This window comes from Anguilla rostrata, chromosome 18, assembly GCF_018555375.3.
Source record: "Anguilla rostrata isolate EN2019 chromosome 18, ASM1855537v3, whole genome shotgun sequence".
NCBI classification, from domain to species: domain Eukaryota; kingdom Metazoa; phylum Chordata; class Actinopteri; order Anguilliformes; family Anguillidae; genus Anguilla; species Anguilla rostrata.
This window is the reverse complement of record NC_057950.1, coordinates 21,213,298-21,238,422: the sequence shown is the minus strand read 5'-3', so window position 1 is coordinate 21,238,422 and position 25,125 is coordinate 21,213,298. Positions and strand designations below refer to the sequence as shown.

The 25,125-nt window shown below is 45.8% G+C and overlaps 1 protein-coding gene and 1 long non-coding RNA gene across 3 annotated transcripts; one reads left to right on the top strand and one right to left on the bottom strand.

The window, feature by feature from the left end:
• Window positions 1–436: 436 nt before the first annotated feature.
• On the bottom strand, window positions 437–1,588 carry LOC135245276 (uncharacterized). Its single transcript, XR_010327184.1, has 2 exons — window positions 1,066–1,588; window positions 437–660 (listed from the first exon to the last, which is right to left on the bottom strand). It is a non-coding gene; the product is annotated as an uncharacterized LOC135245276 (long non-coding RNA).
• On the top strand, window positions 730–21,637 carry ugp2b (UDP-glucose pyrophosphorylase 2b). 2 transcript variants are annotated; one of them, XM_064318225.1, is made up of 10 exons: window positions 730–990; window positions 4,306–4,433; window positions 5,920–6,027; window positions 11,968–12,153; window positions 13,723–13,856; window positions 16,094–16,391; window positions 18,163–18,360; window positions 19,174–19,416; window positions 20,783–20,887; window positions 21,085–21,637. In XM_064318225.1, exons 2-10 carry the CDS (start codon window positions 4,335–4,337, stop codon window positions 21,190–21,192), a joined length of 1,479 nt encoding a protein of 492 aa, XP_064174295.1. In that variant the 5' UTR covers window positions 730–990; window positions 4,306–4,334; the 3' UTR covers window positions 21,193–21,637. The 2 variants fall into 2 exon arrangements, with proteins under 2 accessions (XP_064174295.1, XP_064174294.1); XM_064318224.1 differs by lacking the exon at window positions 730–990 and adding an exon at window positions 1,629–2,052.
• Window positions 21,638–25,125: the final 3,488 nt, after the last annotated feature.

Below are 25,125 nucleotides of genomic sequence, written 5' to 3'. Positions count from 1 at the left end.
AGCTTCAATACGAGCCTTTGTACCTGGGATTGGCCCCTTTGAGATTCCTTTCAAATATGTTGTCATCTTTTTTTTGCTCCTGGTCTTTTCAAATGTGTAAATTTCAGCTTGGTCCATACATTTTAGACTCTTAAATGGAAAAAGAATTAACAAGGACACTTCATTTCTATAAGCAGTTCTGAGAATGCCATTTTAATTTAACCATAGCGAATTGTGGCCTTAGTGATTGATGTGCAATAATAAGGTATTACCACATGATGCCAGTAGAGACCCATTTGTGATCAACTCTCATACCTTTGGTTTTTGTTGATGGACAGATGGGATTCATCCTGTAAGCAACGAATAAGTCAGCGTTTCCGTAGAACAAATGTAGATATTAAGATTATGATATTTTAACCAACAATATTACACATTGAAACATTTCGCTTTTTAAAAAAAATCATGCGCAAATATGACTTAGTATGCCTCGTAAATCACTTTTAAAGTGCAATTGCGGATATAGTGTGTAAGGGATGACATTTGAAATGGTGAACTATGTAGGGTATTGCATGGCCCAGCGGCGACGTCCTGCTTGCACTTCTCATACCATGTTGAAATCTTCTGCTAAAGGTTCCAGCGCCACCCGACAGCCAGAAACTTCTTTCTCCCCAAGGCCCGCCTCTGAGCAACGGGGACAAATAAGAACGCAGAATACAGTATACAGACCAATTGGATCGTTCTGAGTATGCGGGTCGTGGGGACTAGTGAGAAAATGGGACTGTACCATAGCAGGGTCGACGTGATTTCAGAGAACTGAGAGCATCCTGCATCTTGCGAGCCGAAGAGGAAGGAGAACGAACGAGTCATTCTAGAACGGAATGTGATCTCTATCAATTTGATGAAAAAATGACCTTTTATGTGATGTGTAGTGTAAACGTGGTCATTTTGAGCTAAGCATATTACCCTGGGATCTGCCCCGAAGAAACTCGATAATAAATATTAAAATAAAAGGTGGGTTCCAAGCCTGTTAGCCAGCTAGCTATGAAAAATGGGTGTTTCGGAATATCAATGATAAACTTTGCTTACCTAACGAATAGCAGGTGGTGTTTTCGATTATGTGGTCCTCAAGTGTATCGTGCGTCGTTGGGCTTTTGGTTTGCTTTATGTGCAAACGTAATTTATAGATCACAAGCGTTCTGCCGCTAGCCTACTGCAGATGATCAGTGAAATTTTACTAGCCTGACTAGCTGTAGTGAACTGCCATGTACATAAGATGTCTACATAGGCTACTCTGGCAATAGCTTTAAAACGAATATTTGTTGTAAGTAGGTAGTTTTGGTAGTATTATCCTGTAAGACAGCTAATGTCAAGTTTGCCGCAGCATTCGACAGAAGAATCTGTGTCAAAGGGAGAAAATTAAGGCAAGACCCAATAAACTGTTATGCTCCGATGTCCCAGCTGTCTTAAGTTCAGCTTTGACCCAACCAAGGAAATGTGACGTGTTTTATTTGATAGCAGAGGGGGTTGAGTCGGAATATCATTACAAGCTCATTTGTTAGCCTAGTTTTAGCCGTACCTACTAAAATGTCCCTTCCTTGAAATAGTAGGTTTCGGGGGCGTTTCGTTTGCTCCAGTCCATTGCGATTGACGTATGATCGACCGAAGGTCGTGGTTTCTCTCCCTGTAGCTGACCAAAGTGGGAGGAGAAAAAATGTGTTTCATTTAAAAAGGATTTTGCCTATTTTTGTTTATTTCTGAAGAAAATGGATTGGAAGAGGTTGAACTAGGTGCATTAATGAACATGTATCTCCAAGTACCATGTCTGCGCTAAAAAGTCACTAAGAAGCTGCTGTCAAAATAAGGAATAATATTTATAAATCACATTTGTTCAGATTGTTTGTATTTACCTTATTTATTTTATTTTGACATTGAATCCGAAAGTAAAAGTAAACTATCCGCATAGTTTATCAGCTCTGATTGCCTTTGATCATAGGTAATCGCGTTAGACTTGCATACGCTTTTCATAGACTAGTTACAATTACCGAGGCATTGATATGTCTTTCTCCGTTGAAGGTAAGTTTCTGATTCTGTTGATATATTCGATTATCTACAAGTTATAGATTATCTTTCTTGGAACTGATGAAAATTAAGGATGTCTCATAAGGCTAGTCACCGTCGGCATTGAGTTAAGTTAATTACGATGCCTTGATCATACTGGTCCAACTTGAGATTCGACAGGACTGTCATTCTTGCCAGCCTGTCGCTCACAGTTGTTCGTCACAAATATGATTATCAATAGCAACAGTAAGTTATTTCACTACGAGATACCAGAATGAATCAATAGCCTAGCTGTAGCCTACTGCTCGGGACCCGATCGTCCCATCTCTCTTTCTGCGTTGCGTACGTGTTGTAATCTGAGCCTAGGAATTTGGTTGACAAAGGTATATTGGCCCTTTGAAGTAACCGATTGCGTTCCATTTCCCCCTCGAAGTGTCTTTAGTTGCACACGGCAGCTACTGCGGTGGCATGACAGTTTGTGTTCTGCACGTATTCGGGACAGAATTTTAAAATCAAGCTTCCCATTATATTGTACGCAGCATTACAGTTGTTCTGCGCTATGATTCAGCTGAAGAAAACAGCGTTTTCTCTCACACCATCCGACCTTATAATGAATGGTGAAACGTAATTTTAGTTGTTCGTCACAAATGGGTGGAATCGAGTATAAAAAACCTGCAAGTTTTAATTTCAAAATTGAAATGGACGGACTGTATTTTGAATAGACATTCTGGCAGTTTGTCTGAATGGCTTTAGTCGGAACAGCTGTCCTCCAAGCTGTACTTTTCGGAAATATGGAAAAAAAAAAAAACCCAAAACAAAACAAGGAACTATAAATGTAGCACTATGTAGGGTATAAAGCCTACTGCTTTATAGATTCTACACAAATTTGCGAAAAAATATCAATGAACGAAGGGGTAGTAATGAGTCTTAGGTAGGTAGACTACTTAACGGCTTACTCAAGGTTTGTTTGGGTTGCCCTGAGAGAGTTCAAGAGAATTAAAGTTGAGCATAAACATACAGTAAGTCACACCAAAAAGCTCATGGAATTGCTACTTGCTGGCGCCTTTCTTTATAAAATTAAAGTTCAGACTGCCTACTCCAGGGTGCTCAAGAAGGGCCGATCAGTTTCAGGATTTTGTGCCAGCTTCTCTTAATTATTTAATTAGCTCAATCATATCTCGATCTGGAATTTGTGTAAGCACCAACTGAAGCTGCACACTGCAAGGGTATCCAAAATATTTCAATGTGTTGACATACAGGAGTGAATCAGTGTAGTTTGTAGAGCTGTCCGAAAACTAAAACTAAGGTAATTAGTTGGAACAGAACGCATAAATGTAATAAGGGATTTATCACAGCAGTTAAAATGGGTTGGGCAGGTTACAGTTGAGGTAATAAAGTCCAAATTGTATAGTTCACTATAGTGCAGTTTAGAGGGGCCAGATGATACATCTGGAGCTCAAGGCTGCATCAAGGCATGGGCATGAACCAGGGGAGGAACAGGGCTGTTCCCAGCCATGGAGCGAGGGACAGGGCTGGAGCGATCCCGTGAGCTCCGGGCAGGGAAGCAAGGCTGGAGCCGTCTGTGAACATACAGTGTAACATAGGTGGCTGTAAAAATGAACAAATCAACCCAACCCAATTTGATCTCACTTTTGAAAGGGATGATTAAACAATGAACTGAAAGAAGAATGAACGCAAAAGAAAGAGAGAGCTGAGACATCCCTTAATCATGGGGAAAACTAACCTGTTTTTTTTCTTCCTCGAATCTTGCGTCATTAAGATGGGAAAATGCATGTTTCATGGACGTGTTTCTTCAGGGCCAGTGCGTGGTTTAGGAATCTCATTTCACACTAGAATGCCCATGAGGGTTCAGACGAGGTGTGTCAACAAACAATCCAATGTATTTCATTATTAACATAACTCCTTCCCTGTGTGTCATGTACAGTACATGTAGGCTACAATTCACCTGCCTCCTTAAACTGCTCTCATGATTTACTGCGGATCTCACCTGGTCCCAGTTAGTACAAAGATATCTCTGCAGAAGATTCCGGTATCTTGCAAGGACATTTCCATAGTTGTATTTCACCCCTCTGGTGAAACAGTAGTGTACACCAACATTTTTATTTTTATGATCACCTTTGTTTGTCTCTTCTTTCCTCATCAGGCATGGTAGTGCCTGGCAACCAGAAGGTAGATGGTACATCTTGGTGTGGGGATTGTCCAGAGGGCTGAATGCTTGGCTGAACCTTCACCCATTTTGCTTCACAGATTTGAGAAAGACGTTGCCCAACGGCAAAATGGCGGAGTTTCAGGAAGTCATGCGACAGCAGCTGGAGACCTCCATGCACAGGGAGCTGGAGAAGCTCCTGTCCACGGCCAAAGGAAATGAGGCGGAGGTAGGTGGAGCTCTGAGTGCCTGGGGGAGGAGCCACGCTGCTCATTATAAATCGCACAATGTTACCTGAGCTGAAGTACACCAGTAACAGAATAATGATGAGTCATGTTTTTGCATGTGGTAAAATGCTCTGGTGATGCACTTAAATGAATATGAGTTTAAAGTACAGACTGTCAGCTTAAATTTGAGGGTATTTCCATCCATATTGGGTGATTTTGTATAGGAATTACAGCCTTTTTAATACATATTAGGCCCACTGTCTTATGTGAACCAATCAACAGACATTACGTTCCACACCAATGCTGTGATTGGTTCAGGTCAGTGAACAGTAATGCACAAAAGCTCTACCCTTTTGTGGCTCACAAAAACGAAGTCTCCTTGCCATATACTATACAAACAGTCCTGAATAACTATGAGGTGAACCATGAGAGCAGACTCCACAAGCAAAAGTTTGCAGCGACATGAGGAGGACCGATTGCACGGCAAATGTGTTGCTGAGGGAGTCCCACTTTTGAAGAATTGGGATAGGCCCCCTTTGCCGTGTCTCTGGTTGGCGTCGGGGCGCAATGAGGCCTCCTGTCCGAATCGCAGAGGGGTACGGGCTGTGATTCATCTCTGTCCGCTAAATCTCCTCGCCCAGAACCTTCTGTGGGCCTGGCTGATGAATGGGCTGTCAGGAGCAGGAGAGATTTCACAGTGCTGACCGACATCCAGTTAACGCAGCAGAGACCATCGTACGATGATCTGATTACTTCACTTTCTCTGCCCAAGTGTGCTACTTTTAAGCCTTCCAGACCCCTTCCAGAGAAATGAAGTTTGGATGCTCCGTATGGATCCTCTTGTTTTGTTTTATTTTATATTTCTCTGTGTGACGGGCTTTGGCTGCCCATATGGTTGTAATTTGGTCCCCCAGCTGTAGCACAGAGCGCTCACAGGAGTGATACATACTGTAGCGCTGTGCTAAAGCTCGCGCTCCGTCTGTCGCCTGCACACTGTTTAAAGCAGAGCCCGACACTAAGCAGACCCCCTGGTTCCTGACTCACGCTAACAAACGCTGAGTTCAATGGGAAATGTATTCATTCATTTATTTATTTATTGCCTTACTTTGACAGGACTGAAGCTTTGTAGCCACAGCCACAATGGAGTATATTAACTGTGTGAGCTCTTATTGTTGGTCATGTTAGAACTGAAAATCTGCTGAGAAACCATTGTCCCTAGTGTCTTGGTGATTTAAAAAAAAGTACACTGAATTAATGAAGAAGGGGATGAAAATACTTCATCATGTAAAGGTGTTTGAGTGCCACCTTTAGCTTAGTGGTCAAAATGTTGTTGGTCGTGTTACTGGCGGATTAGGTTTAAACACTCTATAGCATTTGGCCCTGCAGTATATGTTTATGGGCATTTCTCTCAAAGGGAAAATAATGATTGAGATCTGATTAGGATCGCACAGTGGGGGTTATGTCACCTATTCTGTCTTTTCTTTCTAGGTTTCCAAAAAGGACTTTGAAGGCTTTAAGGAGCTTTTCCACCGATTCTTACGAGTGAAGGGCCCTTCTGTGGACTGGGCGAAGATTCACAGGCCCCCCGAAGATTCGGTGAGTGTGTTTTATTTAAGGTCACCTCACTTATTCCTGACGGGGAGTAACTGATGGCATATTTCACCTCTAAGTCACTCCATCCCTTGTGTTGCCCCGCTCAGTGACAGTGCGACAGAACGCCTGAAATAGTGGAGCGTGAGTGATCACATCGGGCGCCATCTTGTGTCTCCCAGTTTTAAAATGCTTGAGCGGATGTAAATACGGAAATGAACCGCCTCTGGGAAGGAAGTGAGGGTGAGCTGCGTTTCCAAGGTAGAACTCCTCCGTGAATTCTGAACGTGAATATATGCCATTGCCACCGTGGCTGTAGAGTGCTCAGTCGAGGTGATGGAGACAGTGTTGAGGACACAGGTGCCAGTGTTGGATTCCCTCTACTGTCCCTCTGGCCAGTAAGCTGCTCTCCTGTGGGCTGGCAGGCCCTGCTTTCACAGTCGAGGGGATATGTGAGAAGGAGTGTTAGAGAAAGGCGGGATGGATGGATGGATGCATGAATGAATGAAAGCATGACTTTGATCTAGAGGAGACGCGATTACAAGTGCCTGTGCGCATTTGTGTGCTCACGAATGTGCATATCTGTGTGCGTGCCGTACGTGCGTGTGTCTGCCTGACTGTGACTAGCCCGAAGCTCTCTTGGAGAAAAGATAATACAAAGTGAAAGTGTCATTTTGCACGTTCATGGGTAGGAGGCGTGTTCATCGACGCAGAACTTACCCAGCAGGACCGTCCACAGCACATATTCAACAGGATGGAATGGGGCGTAGAAACGGAGCTAATACCTGTGTGATGTCATTGCCTCGCCCACGTACTCCTGTGCGCAGTGTGAATGGGCAGGTCATTAAAAACCCCGCCTCCTCTGCTTTCCAAAGAAGGCCTTTTGTTTGTTTTTCCAGGGGCTGAATCGAGGAATTACACTGAATGCCCTCCGTCACGCATTCAGAGAGTTAGTTTCAACTCCACCAGTGAAAACTGGCTGTGTTCATGTTACGAGTTTTATTGGTCCAGAGGGAGGTGAGATGTTGTGGAGAGCTTGACAGGGCATTGCCATTGCGTACTGTAGAGCTGAATACAGTTGCCATTTGGACTTCCATATCTTCTGTGTAATATTTAGTTTTAGTGTATTTTTACAGACACACAAAGTCTTGAGTACACTATTTCCACATACAGAGACCTACCTAAAGTGGAGTTTCCATTTACTGTATCTGTACCTCATGTCGTACCTTTGTTTATCTGGGCCATTGCCAGATTTCCTTACATTAAAGGGACAGTTCACTTTCATTTCAGTATAAGCTGCTTTGGAGCTCCCTGCATTTGTTTTGGCTTCAGGCCGCAAAGCTAAGAATGCCCAATTGCAAAGCAGCAGGACATCGTAAAGCATTTGTAAATACCCAAAATTTCCTTCACTGCACATAAAAATTGTCTGGGCATGAAAACATACACTAAAACTGAATTAATATACAAAAAGCCCCAGGTAGTTAACGATCACTTTAATATTCTCTAAAAATAATTTCCATCGTAAAATCTGGGTCTTGCAAAACGAGATTAACGTTGAGGAGTGCTCAACCAAGACTTTGATCCTTGCTCGCTATCGTCTAGAGAAGTTTTTATGACTGCTCATACCTTAGATGAGGTTTAATATTAAACAGTAGTGGAAAAGCCTTCTCGGGTGATCTTCTGTAAGAAATGACTGTCCATTGTGCGCAATGTGATAATGAGGTCCAGTGACTCATCGTTGAAAAGTGACGGTAACCCATTATGACTCATGATTTTGAAATTTGTTTAAGATTAAGGCTAAACGAGTAATTAAGGTTGTGCTCAAGACAAAATAATCCCTATATTATGTCATTTGTCTTTGTCATTGTTTGACAGGATGCCACTAATGTTAATTCCACATTGTAAAAAGTTGTGGCTTTTCTTTTACACATCACAGACTATCTTACGTACACTGCTTGTACTGGTGGCGGACCTGTTGTGAAAGAATGAACTTGATACAGGAGCCTTTAGCCTGACGTCTGGGTTTGTCCCATTGATACTCCCTCTTGCCCCGTTCCATACTGATCTCAGATCAGCATTTTGCACGTCACACGGGGTCCTGCCTGACTGATGGCTGATCTGTGGTCAGCTGGGAGTCTCTTGTCTCTCTGCTTCTTCTGATCAATGTTTTCACTTCTACTAACAGACTGGCATCTTCTCCTCACCACAGATTACAATCAGGTTGAGCAACACTCTGCCCTGCTTTCTAATGCTTTTGCAGTGTTTGCTTTCATATTATTATTATTATTAGTAGTAGTAGTAGTAGTAGTATTACTATTATTATTGTTGTTGGTTTATTGTTGATAATTATATTATTATTATTATTATTATTGCTCATTATATACTGTAGAGTTGTAGGTTACCTCACCCTTTAACAGGTATATAGAAAGCCAGGTTCCCTCCCTTTAAATCTTCATTGAGTCCATCCCTGGCTCCAGTAACACTCCAGGCATACATTTGTTGTCAGCGAAGCTCTCAGTGAACAACAGCGATCCTTACAGCAATGAAATATGCTCAGTGCGTGCTCAGCTTGTTTTGGCATTCTTTAGCTTGAGCGTAGGCAGATCAGATCTTCCAGGATGAGTTTGATAACCCAAGTGGAAAACATATCGCAGTGTTGTTTGGCTGTGTGTGAAGCTATTTCCCCCTACATGTGATGCATTATATTTTATGGTCAGAGAATGGCGGTACTTTCTTTAAAGAACACTTTCCAAACAGGCTTGATCTCACCGTCCCTCCCCTTTTACTACTTGTATTTATTGGGGCTGTGTACTTGAACTCATTGAATATAATTTTTTTCATCATTAAGGTTATTCATTTATTTAATTTGTACCTTGGATGTGGCAACGATCTATAAAACGCAAATTATTGTTTTGCTTATTAACGGCACACTGCAATTAAGGCTTGGAGGGCTAAGTGTTCTGAATCTAATGTTGATTATGTACGCCTGAAGAGGGCCTAGCTGTGAGACCCTGGGCAGTTTTACCTCTTGTCTTCTTGCCTGGCTGTGAGCTGGACTGAAGCTAAAGAAAGGCTAAAGCAGCTAGCTGTGTTTGGGGTGTAACGAGTGGCCTGGACAAGGCAGACACGCTTTAATGCACCTTTGTGCGCTCTCTAGCTAATTGGCTCTGACTTTGGCTCCGGTGTAGAAGTTTAGCTCAGCTCAGCTTCGAGAAAGCAAGGGGTCTGGCTCAGAGTTTTCCTCTCTCTGTAAATGAGCTGTTTTTTTTTCTTTTGTTTTATCCCTGGTTTATACTCCCTACCCATCCTGGTCTGTTTGGAGCCTCGTCTCTCCCGTTTGCTGCTCAGAGCTCCGGTTTGTTTACTCCCTGGTTGAAGTGCTGGAGGAAAAACTTCAGGCCGCCTCCAGCCTCGTCCTCATTTATTGATCAGTAGTGGAGACGGAGGAGAGCGCTCTTTGCTCACCACCCCCCAACCCCCCTCCCCCACATCCATCCTCGCTCCAAAAATTTAGAGCAGCTTCGGTCCCACTTGATCATATCGTTGTCGATATTTGCTGTATCAATGTTTGTATCCGCATTCCGTTGCTAATGCAGTGTCTGAAATAGTGTTTTAAAGGAAGTGTCGAGAGTCCCGTAGAGTAACGCCTCTCCGCTGGGGCAGGACGTCCTACGACGTGCGCTCTCTCGCCTGGCACGTAGCGTTCATTGGCAAATTCCAAACGTTTAACAAATTTAAACTCAAACCCACCCGTTCCCTTTCAAGACCTCTGGCAACTGTTTAAATCCTTTAAATTCTCCTTAATCTGCACTGCCTTTTATCATGACGTGTGGATCACAGCCAAGTGATTCACCCAATGGACCCTCCCTCGCTTCTTATTGGTCAACTTTGAGATAAATGACCTGCTCCTCCAAACTGATAATACATGCCTGTGTGACCTGGAGACTGTACTTTAAACCCAAGAACATATTTGTTTTGTTTTTTTTACAGGTCCATCTGCTGCAGCTATAATCCATGTAAGGCAAATGGGTGGCTGAGTAGATATCCTGGAGTTTAGTGCGTCAGGCACATTACAGCTCAGTACCTCACACTTCGCTCTCACGTTTGTTTGGGATATTAAGATAATGTCCAATCAGATGGGCAGCCTTCCCTCTGCACCAGTGGTCTGTTGCAGTGTGTGAACCTTAGAGGGATGTGCTGATGTGGGGCAGCTTGTGACACCATCACTGTCAGGTGATTGTCAGAATGTACTTGGAAGTCTGAATCGAATTTTCAAATTTTGGTGACCAAGCGATGAACTTGCAGACGCTGAAATGTATGGGAGACCGGACCTGAGGTGCAAGGTCGCTCAGGTGACCCGTGAGCAGTCACAGTGTCATTACAAGGGAAACAAAAGGGCCAAGTCTGCTCTCTCCAGCTCCAGGTCTGTAGTTGGTATAATGCTCGCGTTTGACGAGGGGCTTCGTTCAAAACTCCCAACAGCCACAGTTTGTTTTTACATGGCCCACAGGGCCCCCTGTTCCACTGGAGTAATGTCTCGCAGTGTTTTTGGTTATCCTATCCCTCTCTCGCCGGCGTTGTTTCGCCACCCTCGGCGTATCGGTTACGCCAGAGCGCGACCCCCAGCAGCGGCGTCTCTCCCCTTGGTGGGGGGTGGGGGTCGGAGGGCGAGGGCAGTTCGGATGAGCTCCGTCCAGTGTGTCAGTTTTAATGGCGGAGGCCTGACACTGGCTGCCCCTCGAGGGGGGTGGGGGGGTATGGGGGGCAACTGGGGGTCGGCTGCAGGCACGTGGGGTCGGGGGGGGGGGGGGGGATAAAGCACCCTGTTGGGACGGGATGCACATGGCTCCCATTTCTGCTTGTGTAACCACCCCCTCCACACACACACACCTTTCTCTTCACCTCCTCCACATGGGGCCCTTTTTATTGGTGGAAAGGGAGCCAGAATGGGATACAGGCTATGGTAGATTGGTTTTTCTTAAGTCACCCGAAACAGAACAACCCCCCAGCCAGTAGGGAAGGAGATTCAAAGCGCCTTATATTTCATTTGAATTGGGACTTTAGAGTTGTATATGTGTGTGCTGTATGGCCACCACTGACCCGTACGTCATGGATATGGGGCCCTTTGAAACGGTAGCTGCCCTGCAGGGACTTTCTCCAGGTCATCGCCTTTGGCCCGTACTTCTGTCCACTGGCATCGCATCCAATTTGACAGACCCTTGGCTGAAAGTCCTAACGTCTCATTCCCTGACTGGTGTTGTCGAACGTTACGTTTGGGCTGTGAACCACATTGACGTATCACATGTAAACTCTGCAGTAAAGGTGAATTATACAGCTACAAGAAATGGTATTGAATTGTGGAAAATATGTTGAAATAATATGATGTTCCATGCTTTATAGTCTTACCACAGATTTTATAAGCTAACCACTCCTGCTTTCCTTCTGTTTGGTAGCCAGAGTTTCCAGAGCTGTATGCACAGTAGCTATTACAAAAGTGATGCTTTAGATTGCACCCTGTCTTTTAGAATACAGAACTGAGTACTGACCTGGAGGGTTTATGCAATATAATCTATGGCCTTCTCCTCTGACTCCCACCTGGCCCAGAGGTCTGGCCTCTGAGAGCTGAAGATTTTGTAAGAAGGCCAAGTGTTGCGTCATCAGGCTCACCCCTGCCTGATGACGCCCCCCCAAAAATTAACGTTTCCACGTAACTTCACCCGCTGACCTGGACCCCCTGCGCGGTAAACAGCTGGTGCGAGTTGTGTCGACGATGGCACAGTGGAGGACTGCGCCAACCGAGTCTCAGTCAACCGTAAGGCGCCGTTCCCTGAGCAGGTACTTAACCTGTTGCAATATTCACTGATAATGGATCATGTAGTGCTATGTAGTTGGTAGTCGCTCTGATAACGTCTCTGCCTATAGTATGTATGTAATTCCTTGCCCCAGATCCAGCCCTATGAGAGGATAAAGGCCAAGGGGCTGCCGGACAGCGTGGCGGAGAGCCTGAACAAGCTGGTGGTGGTGAAGCTCAACGGCGGCCTGGGCACCAGCATGGGCTGCAAGGGCCCCAAGAGCCTGATCAGCGTGCGCAACGAGAACACCTTCCTGGACCTGACCGTGCAGCAGATCGAGGTACGGCTGCAAGGGGCGGGGGCGCACCCCATCAGAATCCATCAGAATATGATGGAATAACCAAAGGGTACCCAAGATCCACTGCAGAGTGCCCTGTACTGCATTACCCAGAATCAATGTTGCATTTGTCGTGGTCCTCTGCAAACTGCAAATATTGCATTACCCATGATCCTGTGCAGAGTGCCCAGTATTGACTCATGACCCCCTGCAAAGCATGACCAATGCTGCATTTTCCCCAAGATCCCCCCAAAGTGGCCAGTGTTCCATTACCCATGATCCTCTCCAGAGTCCCAAGTTTTAAATTACCCATGATCCTTTTGAAAATTGCCCAGCATCGCATAAACTGTCATCCCTCTGAATGTAATCTTACAGTTCGATTGTCATTTCCTCAGACTGTTGAGAGAAAGAGGGAACTCCATAAAAATATTACGTTGAAGAATTTCAAAATTGCAACCACATGCAGTTCCTTTTCCCCGCAGCAATCTTGGCTTCATTTAAATTTCCAAAGCGCGCACACATTCGCTTAGTTATTCTGCTAATGTAGAGAGGTTCCCTCAGCAGCCTCCTGTGAGTGTGCTAGCAGCTCGCCTCTTCTTCAGTGTCCTGGGGAAAGAGAGGCTCTGTGTTTTGGGCCCAGGAGGCCAGGGGCTTGCCTGCAGTTCTGTAGGGGAACAGAGCGCCTTCTGTGTGCAGGAGAGGGGGGGTTGTTGGGCTGCCCCCCCTGGAGCCCACCCCCCTCCTCTCCCCGTCAGTTACGAATACAGAGCATACTCTGTCTCATACCTCATCTTAACCTCAGCTAACTTTTTAACCATTCAGATATGGCCGAATGAGCTCCAAAGTGAATGAACTCATCTAATAAGGAAACCAATGTCACGCGTAAAGGCTTGTAAACATGCTACTGCTCAGTGACCACAATATTTGTTTTTGTGCATTTTAGTTCAGAGCAACTGTACACAGTGCCAGATCATCACTGTGTAGTGCCTGACCACGGAAAGCCGAATAAATCATATTAATAAGTCAATGTAGAGCCTTTTCAGGATCTCCAAGCAGTTCTCAGTGAAGGACACATAGGAGCCTCCTCCGGGGAAAGTGTTTGGTTGGACACACTCACGTGCGTGCAAGTCTTCCTCGTGAGGGCAATCTATGTGGAGCATTCTTGGTTCTTCCAAATACGACACCTCCCCATGCATTCTGTTTCTAATAAAATTGCTGTGGGTGAGAGATTTGCTCTGGGTTTAGAGACGTTTTCAGTGCTGAAAGAATAAAGAACCATGACAGGGAGGGAGGGCATGTTTTTTATGATTGTTTGGCCTGCGCAGCTCTCTGACAGCCGTAAGATTCAGGGAAATTGTCGAAGCTAGCGTGGCAGTGTTGTATTGCACAATCACAAGGTGAAGCTGTTATTGCACAACACAACGCAGCGCATGCTGACAGGAACGTCTGAACTAAAAAAGGAGGAGTGCATTCCAGAACGCAGGACGCTGTATGCGTGTAATCGTCACGTCGACAATGGAGAGCCCGTTTTTAAAAATAAAGTTTCTTCTCTCATTTACCCCTCTCCCACAGCACTTAAATAAGACCTACAACACAGATGTTCCCCTCGTTCTCATGAACTCTTTCAACACCGACGAAGACACCAAGAAGATCCTGCAGAAGTATACGCACCATAGAGTGAAGATCCACACCTTCAACCAGAGCAGGTACAGCCCCTCTGAACCCTGCTAACCCCATTCAGACAGGCCAGCCTTGGTTTGTCATTAACGCAGAGAGCTGATCGGCATTCGCTGAGTGACGGCTTCATTACTCATCCCAGTGGCACGCCCACCCGTCTCCTCAGCATTACCGTCCTGGAGGGGGGGGGGACCCAAGGCTGTGACAGAGCGATGCTGTCCCAGTGTGATTTACAAGCTGGGCCAACACTAAAAGCGGGCGGCATCAGCACGTTCTGTCCAACTAAAATTAGGGTATGGCCATAAAAAGACAAGTCAAACGGTTTTGAAGTGGATATATTTAGTGTGGGATAATTATTTTATCTTTTATCCTCGACTGGATCAGTCAAGGGAATTCTTTGCAATAAAAGGCCAGCAGCTTTTATTCAGTAATTTAAAGTGGAGAACAATTCACAAAATGTGTAACTCCAAAACTCGTAATTGGTAAAATTAGGGGGAAATTACTTTATCCCTGGCTTGCGGCTTCTACTGAGGTTCCAAACAGTGACCTATTCCAGAGGATAATAACCCACGGTATCTACAGACTTAAGCCATAAAAATAGATGGGAAAAGCACTCAAACCATAAAAATAGCTGGCAGGAGTATTTGAACTGTCACATTTAATTCATCCTACCTGTTGCATGTGCTTTGTATTCTTTGGCATATCTGAGGTATACAGTGCCTTTGTTTTCAGACAGTACCTGCAGCTCAGTATTTTGGGTTTTTGGAATGATGTGGCTGCAGAGAAATTAGTGGCATTTTCGGTGGAGGGAATTGTTGACCGGGTCGAATTCGAGAATGCTTTTGCCGCATAGCAGAAACGGGGCCTGTTTGTTCCCAGATCTTATGCCGACCGCTTTGTAAAACCCAAAAATCCATCTCCCAGCTACACAAGACTGTATAGTGTGGATTTTATGCATTCCTCATAATGCACTGTATTGACCTGTAGTCGGTACCCTTTTAGCAATAACAGGATGTTAAAAATGAATGAGGCTCTGCCTGCAATAATGGGGTTGTGTTAATATTTGATGAGGGGTTTCTAGGAAGAATTTGTCACAAGTCTCGCTTGCCTTTGGGAAGCAATTAAAATGCAGCTGTATATCGAACTTCGCGTGTAAAAATTTTGATGAAATTTGCGTTTCGCCCTCCCAGTGAAACTCCTCGCTGTCAGGTGAAAAGAAGCGGCTGGCGACTCCACATATATTGGTAGTCTACACCCTCCTCAGACCAACAGAAGGATAGCGCTTCGACCAGGACCGTGATACACACAGGGAATTGGTATAACGATAAATTGGGGAGAAAATGGGACAAAAATGGCAACAACAAAAAAATTTGAGGAAGTGCAGGGGGTCAGACAAGCTCAGAGGCCTGAAGTGCAGGGGTCTTAGGACGATGCTGGTTTTCTTTGGTCGGTTTGGTTAATCTCAGACAGGGCATTATCCTCAGACAGACATTTTCCTAGCAGCATTTGGTTTGTACTGTAATTACCCTGACTTTCAGAGATTATGGTACATGTAGTTTAACAAACGTTTACCGGTAGACAAAACAAACCTGTCCAAATCACCCTTTGTTGACGGTTGACGTCTTGGATACCACTTTAATGCATAGTGACTGGACTGATGCTCCTCCCTTTCCAGTCACGCGGATTCCTGGCACTTTGACTCGCTTCACCTGCCAAAGAGCAGCTTTGATGTGGCCACTGCATAATCCCATTAGCAATAACTCTAACCAGATCTGCCAGTACCACCCTGATCTCTGAGTCCTGGCCGTAGTCCTCCTCCCCCATTCGTAAAGAAGCGTTAGTGCCTGTTCCTCTTCCTCCTCTGCGGTAATGATGGCGACAGAAACAAGGCAGCCGGAGATGAGCAGCCAGAGTCCCAGGGAGCCATGGGGTCTGCTTGCTTCCATTTTCACCCCAATTTTAATAGATCAGTTCAGTGCTGAGTGTTACTGGAGTAACCCAGTGGCCCCTTGAGCTCTCGAGGGCCGGGATTGGCTGCCTTGAAGTGAACATTTCCCAGTAAGCTTCCCACATTACCAGCTTCATAAGCTTGTAATCACCTTGTTATTTTTGTTTCCCATGGTGGGTGCTTTGGCTTGAATGCAGCCTTTGTGGGGTTGTTTCTCTGTATTACATTGGATTGTTGTGGGGGGGGGGGGGGCGGGGTGCAGGGATGTTAATGGCTGCTCTCGCCCACACGTCTGGCCTTGCTCCTCGTCTCCATCAGGTATCCGAGGATCAATAAGGAGTCCCTGCTGCCGGTGGCGACGGACCTGGAGATGACGGGGGAGAACGCGGACGTCTGGTACCCCCCAGGCCACGGGGACATCTACGCCAGCTTCTACAACTCGGGCCTGCTGGACCAGCTGATTGCCGAGGGCAAGGAGTACATCTTCGTCTCCAACATCGACAACCTGGGGGCCACCGTGGACCTGCACATCCTCAACCACCTGATGAACCAGCCCAACGGCAAGCGCTGCCAGTTCATCATGGAGGTCACCGACAAGACCAGGGCTGACGTCAAGGTGCGCTGTCCCGCCATCCCGCGGTCCCGCTGTTCGTTTCCGACTGCGTTTAGGGCACGGGGGACCACTTCCCTGCCTTTTTTCCCCTCCCAATTCTTTTCATTTCAGAAATCATTTGCCTGAAAAATAGCCTTGTTCCTGAAGGTTTGAATGTAGAAGGTGAATCTTTATGAAATCTTTTTTAAAAAACATCTGTGAAGCTGTCTGGTGTCCCGCCCTTCTGAGACTCTCGTGCTAAGTTCTGTGTCGCCTCCTGCTGCCCATTTCAAATCCGGGCTGCCCATGGCAACTATGCCCATTGGGCAATGCATCATCGGCCATTACATCACCCCGAGCAGGGGAGGGTGTCAGTTGGCGGTGTAATCCCCAGGTCCTCTGTGATTGGTCTGCTTCTGTAGTTTGAGCAGTCCTCTGGCGCAGTAACTGCACACCTCATGCTCAGATACACAGACTGCACATGCTCAGTCTCTGTCACAGTCTCAAGTCTGACGCAAGATGAATATAAAATAAATGTGGTTTACCAGAAAGGCACTGCTGACTGAGCCATTTCCTGTTTTACAGTATTTGCTGCTTTTGCATAGCTTTTTCTATTACTCCCCACTTTTAATATTAATACTTCATATTTGCCACCACTTTTGTTATTTTTGACAAATTCGCTGTAGCTATTAGAGAAAGTTGATGGACACTTGATGTAGAAACATACAAAGTGGGGGTTTTGAAGTGAAAATTTAGTTTATGAAAACTCATTTCTCATAGACTAAAATAGGATTACTCGTATCTGGCGTTTTAAGCCTGCATGGTGAACATTTACTGCTGAAGGTATAATCTCCGGCAGTCTCCTTCCCCAGAAGCGAGTGGTTTCATTAGCGTACCGTTAGAGTGACGCAAGGCCAGGGGCCGTTTCGCCGAGAGCAATTTCACGAGCACCACTGGAAGAGCAAAGCGGATAGCTACGTAGTGTGGGCTGCTCCACACCACTGGAACAGCAAAGCGGATAGCTACGTAGCGCGGGCTGCTCCACACCACTGGAACAGCAAAGCGGATAGCTACGTAGCGCGGGCTGCTCCACGCCACTGGAACAGCAAAGCGGATAGCTACGTAGCGCGGGCTGCTCCACACCACTGGAACAGCAAAGCGGATAGCTACGTAGCGCGGGCTGCTCCACACCACTGGAACAGCATAGCGGATAGCTACGTAGCGCGGGCTGCTCCACACCACTGGAACAGCAAAGCGGATAGCTACGTAGCGCAGGCTGCTCCACACCACTGGAACACTTTAAAACACAACGGTGTCTTGCGAATGCAGCTACTTGCTCTGAGAAATTATTGCACTGTAATCATTGTAAATCTTTAGTCTCTAAAGAAATGAACAAGAGTGAATTTAATGGCAGACTCTGGCACTGCCTGCTGTTATTTACAAGAGCAGCAGGTTTACTGTTTTTCGTTACGATTTCCATAGCCATTCCATTTTTTCAGTGCTTGAATGTCACTGGGCGGTGGTGTACTATGGCTAAGGAGTTGGTCTTGTAACCTGAAGGTCACAGGTTTGATCCCCCATTAGGACACTGCTGTTGTACCCTTGAGGAAGGTGCTTATCCTGCATTGCTTCAGTATCTATCCAGCTGTATAATTTCTATGTAAAAAGTCGCTCTGGATAAGAGCGTCTGCTAAATGCCTGTAATGTAAGATCATGCTCGTTAAAGTGAACATTTAACAACTCGTCTTAAATATCGGCCTGTGTTTGAGGAGTGACGCTGCCTCTCCCCTCGCAGGGCGGGACGCTCATACAGTACGATGGCAAGCTGAGGCTGCTGGAGATCGCCCAGGTGCCCAAGGCCCACGTGGACGAGTTCAAGTCCGTCACCAAGTTCAAGATCTTCAACACCAACAACCTGTGGGTCTCCCTGCAGGCCATCAAGAGGCTGCAGGAGCAGAACGCCATGGACATGGAGATCATCCTCAACCCCAAGGTGACAGTTTCCTGCTTTAAGGGCCACCAGTATAGCTCCAGTGTTAACAGATTTAAGGACCATTGAATGTTTTGTGGGCATGGGGGGAGGGTGCAATAGATTTAAAATATCAGTCTGTTGTGAGGTAGCATTCAGTGAATGCTTGCTGAAGTTGTATGAAGTTCTTACAGTGCCTGTAATTATTGGTAATTGATTCATTTTTTAAAAACTCAGATTTTAAAACGAATCTCTCTCCAGCTCCCAGTACTATCTCAGTAGCTCGCTTGGGCATCAGCTTCACAAAAATCCTAAAATGTGAACTAGTCACCTGCTAGGCTATAAGCGTGGGACAGGCTGCATCTTTGTTGTAAGATTTTCTCAGGAAATTGGACCCAGGCTTCTGCCAGTTACAGCAAATTTGACTAAACTGACAAACCCTTAACTGGAAAATTCCAGACCTCTGGTCACCTAATCAGTTGATAAGCTACACAATCCCTCTCGATTCTTGCCCTCCTTGAGGCCGTAGGACCTCACTGCAAGTTGCATTTGACCTCCCATGCTAAGGTTGAATAAATGAAAGTTTAAAATAAAGGGTAAAGTTGGAAGTGAAGCGAACAGAACAGCTTTGCGAGCAGACCTGGCAAAGTGCAGAAGCACCGGGCTCACCAGGAAGACCAAGGCCCTGTGGAGCCAGGCTAGCGTGGGCACCTTGGTGTTTTCGCTGGCTGCATCAGTCATGTGACGCTTCCACCCTTCTGTAAGGAGCTGAGCGTAGTGTCCGCGGGTCACTGCAAGCATCTGAACGCTGTCTTCTCTCCCCGCGCCGGCCTGCAGACCATAGACGGTGGGCTGAACGTCATCCAGCTGGAGACGGCGGTGGGCGCGGCCATCAAGAGCTTCGACAACGCGCTGGGCATCAACGTGCCGCGCAGCCGCTTCCTGCCGGTGAAGACCACGTCCGACCTGCTGCTGGTCATGAGCAACCTGTACAGCCTGGAGGCCGGCTCGCTCACCATGAGCAAGAAGAGGGAGTTCCCTACCACGCCCCACGTCAAGCTGGGCAGCTCCTTCACCAAGGTAGACCGCCTCGCTTTACCTCCTGTTACACTTAGACCAGGTTCTACTGGGTTCTGCTGGGTTGTACTAGGTCGTAATTGGCTCCATTGAGTGGTAAAGAGGTATACTAAGATGTACGCAGTTGTACTGAGTTGTTCTGAATTGTACTCAGATCTACTGAGTGGTACATACGTTGTTATGCTAAGTTGCACTGAGTTGTACTGAGCCATGCTGCTCCGAATTGTGCTGTGCAGGGATAATTCCCCATGGAAATGGGCCTCACATTGCTGCAGCTCCTCTGTTCTGCTGTGCTGCACTGTACACATAGATGCAGATGCGGTCTTTAATACAGGTGCAGCACTGCAGCCATATTGTAGCATAGTGTATCACAGCACACTTCTCGCCCTTTCTCTCGTCTTACCTGTCGATTACTTGTGGTTTTGTGTTTGTGGGGGAGCCCAGGAGACGGGGCGGGGGCGTGTAGGGGTGGTGGGACATGGGCTGAGAGGCAGCAGAATGCCACAAAGCAGGACTAGCACAGACGCACCATTGCCTGGGAGACTGTGCGCGATTTGAGCTAGCGTCCCTCGTTTCCTGCCGTCAACAGGACTGAGCTTGAGGAACTGCCGAAGCCCGAATGGCCGCCCCTCCTTGGAATAGGACAGGGTCATTCCGGAGGGCCTGATTTATCCCTCTCCCTCGCGCTTTCTGTTTATAATCCCAGGGCATGCTGGGAGCCCCGCTGGCCTCTGCTCTGGGAGCGCTTGCTTACCCTGACCTGCAGTAATCTTTAATGAGTCTCTCCCACCCGACATGAATATTTCTGCACACCCGCCAGTGCTGCGAGCAGAGCCAACAGTCATCACAGCTCCTCTCCTCTCAGGCATCCTTCAACGATCTCTGCCCCACTGATCGGATCCCATCTTAGGCAGCAAATAGACATGCCTCCATACAGTGTATGTAATCTCTGTAGTTAGATTGCCCTTGCCTGGCTCAAATCTGACATGACCATACAGTTATGCTTTTTAAATTGTGCTCTTTTTTTTTAAATGTCCTTTTAGCCCCCACGTTTTTTTTTTTGTTTGTTTTGTTTTTATTAAAATGTCCAAACATCCCTGGTCAGCACAGTAGAGTGCAGGCTAGCACGCGCACGCAGGTACACTGCAGGTACTTTGCGGTATCGTTGGCATAATGACTCTGATCTGGGAAGAGCCCTGCCCACTGAAACCCTCCCTCCCTTGCGACAGCCAATCATACATCGGGCATAGAACGTAGGGTGTGGCCTTGCTGAGAAAGCAGTTCGGTTCTATAGCTGAAAACTCCTCAGCTCCATTCTTAGTCAGCACCCCGCCTCACCTCACTGCCCGCTTACTGTAATCCCCTGCAGGTTCAGGAGTACCTGACCAGGTTTGAGAGCATTCCAGACATGTTGGAGCTAGATCACCTGACCGTCTCTGGAGACGTCACCTTCGGAAAGCACGTGTCTCTAAAGGTGAGCGACGGCCGTGCGAAATGTATCTGGCTCCCTAAATCAAGGCTGTCCGCACGCAGCGTCTTCAGTTTGCCATTCGACGTTTGTGAAATGAGGGCCAGCTTAATCATTAGCCTGTTATTATGAAGGCCTGCACTGGCTTGTTTTGTTATCCGAATGTAAACCTCAGACTCTCCGTCTCTCCTCTTCCCCACCAGGGAACTGTGATCATCATCGCCAACCACGGAGACAGGATCGACATCCCGGCCGGAGCCGTGCTGGAGAACAAGATCGTTTCGGGCAATCTGCGCATCCTCGACCACTGAGGCCTTGACCACAAACCCCTCGATTTCAGTCATGTGACCCAGAGACAGTTTCTAAAGGCAATCATGCATTCTGAACCATAGCAGAATGAGCGGGTGGTGGCATTCCGTTTTTTAAATGTTATTTTAACTTTTTTTATTTGTCCCTCTTCATCGATGACCAAGTTTACACACATCTACCATTTATGATAATGACTATACAGCCCCTGTGGTTGTGTTCCTCTTCAGAGAGTACATGGTCAGTATTTTTCTCCTTCTCGTAGCGTGTGTCTCTCGATACGGTACTGTGCATTACTGTAGGTTTAAGCGCCATGTGAAAACACAAGAGAATAGCAGACTCCAAAGCGGAAGTTACGGAAAGCAATAAGTGTTTCAGCTTTATGTTTTCCCTCAGCAGAATCCCAGTTCTGTTCTGAACATGAATAAAGTGCAATATGGGTTCTACGTATATCTATGTGCTTTTATGCGTGTGTGTGTGTTGGGGGGGGGGGTGATTTTAAAGGTTACCATGGGAACATTGTGTACATGTATTAAATTACTTAAAGGAACATTGTAATGATAGTGAGCTAGCTGGCGCAAGGCAAGCCATGGCAGGTGTTCCCATATCAAAGGCCATAATAACCTTAAATTATTACTGTACTCTATGTGAGGTTCTCCCGAATACAGCTTTCATAATTTCACCTTTTAGAAGGAGGTCTGTTGGAGAGACCGTGTGGTTCTGTTCTTTTGTCAGAAGGTCTTTCAGAGCTGCTCCAGGCCACTGATGGTAATGTTCCCGTGTCGAGGTACTTCTGAGGCAGTGCAAACGAGCCTGCCCTGCTTCGTGGATCAGCATATCGGGAACTTCTCTGGAAATCGCTGGCTTGTATTTGCTTTTTTTGTAGATTCCACGGTACTTGGTGTTTGCATCAAAGTCTGAGACAGTAATTAATTTACATTACATTACATTACATTATAGGCATTTGGCAGACGCTCTTATCCAGAGCGACATACAACAAAGTGTATAACCATAACCAGGAACAAGTGTGTCGAAAACCCTAGAGAGAAGTACCGTTCCAAGTGCAGGGAACAACCGCATAGTTCAACTTGTACCCTGAAGGATATACTGATTAATACCAACACAAACGAGAACAACAACACAGCCTATGCAAAAATACAAGCCTATCCCACAGATAAATATGTTTATTTTTCAGGTGAAAATGTATTCTTAATTGGGTCTTTATCTTGGCACATGCTCTGTCTGGTTAGTGTCTTCATTTGTGGGAAGGGGACATGAGAGAGATTGCTTCATACTTATTTTGTACTTGAATGTCTGGTGCCAGAAATGAGCAAGTTGTTTGCTCCTTCTTTTTCCAGAAAAGGGGAAAGAAATGTGCGTGATTCAGCGGATCTGTTTCCTGCTCACTCTGAAAAACATCTTGGCTTCAGGACTCTCAGGCACATCTATAGAGCACAATCACAAACACACACACACACATGCGTGCACTCACACACACACACACGTACATACACGCACGCACACATACATGCACGCACACACATGCACACAGAGACACACACAATAAGCACACACACTCACACAAACACACCAAATGGTCATTGGTCAGGTATTTCTGAAAAGAAGACACTTTTGAGGAATAAAGTAATCAAGAGTGCAGTTAATGGAAGAGTGCTTGCAGGGATAGGCAAAAATACTGTGTTACAGAACACAAAGTACCTCCCAAATAAGCGTAACCCAAAACTACAATAAGAATGATGTAAAATGCATAACTGCACATGTTAGAAATGCATGTATTTGAATGGTGCCCATCCCTGGGAACCCTCTGCTCTCTTGCGCCCTGTTCTGGTGGACTGAGGCTCTGCGCTTTGCCAGTGTCATCTAGGTAAGTAGTGCAGTTCTCCAGCAAAATGAATGCATGGCTCAGTGGTAAAATGGTGGCTGACCATGCAGCTGTATAAATAGAAAAAAAGTTAATAAATGAGAGGAAGGAAAGATCCCTATTATTTATAGAATAAAGAATCTGTGCTGTGGAAGGTTTCAGAAAAAAAGATATCTGTGTGATGTAGTGTGCTTTACACTCCACAGAGGTCACTGTAATGTAGGTCGAAATATTACCCCAGTATCAATATGCACAGAGAAAATACAGAACACATTTCCTTTGCAGAATATAGGGTTGGTAGATATTACTTTGTATGTTATTCATGGTATAGAGCAGACTGTGATGAATATTGTCTGTGATTTTCTCATATTCTATAATTGTAATGTATTGTCTTATTATCAAGCCAATCAAAGAGGATTATCTTCTGTGTTGCCACCTTGTGGAATTTTTTCATATTGCATCCAGTCATACCAATCATCACAAAAGCTGCACACAACTACAATACCAAAAAGACAGTTTTATGTTTATATATAATAATTATTTGAACCCAATATTGAATTTTCTTGTATGTTTGAGCATGCTATGGACTTATATTCATGGTCTCTAAAAATAAAATAGCATATAATATTAAATATTCCCATTCATTTTATTTTCCACCTTGAATTTGTGAGAAGGCTGGATAAAAAGCAGCAGTGCACTTTGATAACTCACCTCGCCTAGCTTCCCCAATCTGAATTGGTTTCTGACAAGTATGATGAAAACAATAACCATCAGACCATAGGCTTATCATCGAATGCATCAAAACCTTATTTAAGCATTTAAAGATCCAGGAAACTATATTCAAATTGCGGTTATGTTCCCCAGATATGATTGTCATATAACCATTAAATTGTAATAAACACGATTATCATGGCGTGTGCAGCAGATAAGGACAGGGTGAGCGTGTATCCTGTGATCCTGTCATATCCATAAGACTATGGCGACATAGCTTAGGAGGTAAGAGTGGTTGTCTGGCAGTCGGAGGGTTGCCGGTTCGATCCCCCGCCCTGGCCGTGTCAAAGTGTCCTTGAGCAAGACACCTAACCCCTAATTGCTCCCAATGAACTGATTGGTACCTTGCATGGTAGCCTTTCACTGTTGGTGTGTGAGAGTGCATGGGAATGGGTGCATGAGAGGCATCAATTTTAAAGCGCTTTGGATAAAAGCACTATATAAATGCAATCCATTTACCATTTACCATATGTAAACCAGTCCTCGTTGCTAGGTCAGAGTAGGTTATTCTGTGTAGTAACGTTAGACTACCAGGTAACACAAAAGTAAGCAACATTTGCAAGGCTTTATGATCGTATAGTTATACCTGCAGGCATTCAATGTCTAAAAACGTTGTAAAACTGAGATATTGTACACCGTTGGACTTGCAGCAGTCACAAATCGTCGGCATTACTCACAAATAAAAATAGGCCTTGATTCCACATACCAATTTAATTATCGCAAGCTAACAGTATGTATAATTACTGATCCATCACGCGTCTGTTCTGCGTCAACCGGGGGTGTCGCTAGCAGCAACAGTTTGGAGGAAGGTGAAGGGAAGGAAGGAGGGCACTACAGATATTAAAGCCTGACCAATCTGAGCATGCTCAGTGCACCCCACGGGTGAGCGTGCTCAGATGGGTCATGACAATGGAATGTCCTGAGAATGCTCAGATGGGGAATTCCTGTGGTGTGCACTGAGCATGCTCAAATAGGTCATGCTGGTGGAACACAATGAGCATGCTCAGATGGGTCATGCCTGTGGTGTGCACTAAGCATGCTCAGATTGGTCATGCCTGTGGTGTGCACTAAGCATGCTCAGATTGGTCATGCCTGTGGTGTGCACTGAGCATGCTCAGATGGGTCATACTGGTGGAATGCACTAAGCGTGCTCAGATGGGTCATGCCTGTGTGATGCACTGAGCATGCTCAGATCGGTCATGCCTGTGGTGTGCACTAAGCATGCTCAGATTGGTCATGCCTGTGGTGTGCACAGAGCATGCTCAGATGGGTCATACTGGTGGAA

Coding starts and splice junctions, on each gene's coding strand:
- ugp2b (XM_064318224.1), top strand. Junction 4,434..5,919: donor CCAAAGGAAATGAGGCGGAG/GTAGGTGGAGCT, acceptor TTTTCTTTCTAG/GTTTCCAAAAAGGACTTTGA. Junction 19,417..20,782: donor TGGGCAGCTCCTTCACCAAG/GTAGACCGCCTC, acceptor AATCCCCTGCAG/GTTCAGGAGTACCTGACCAG.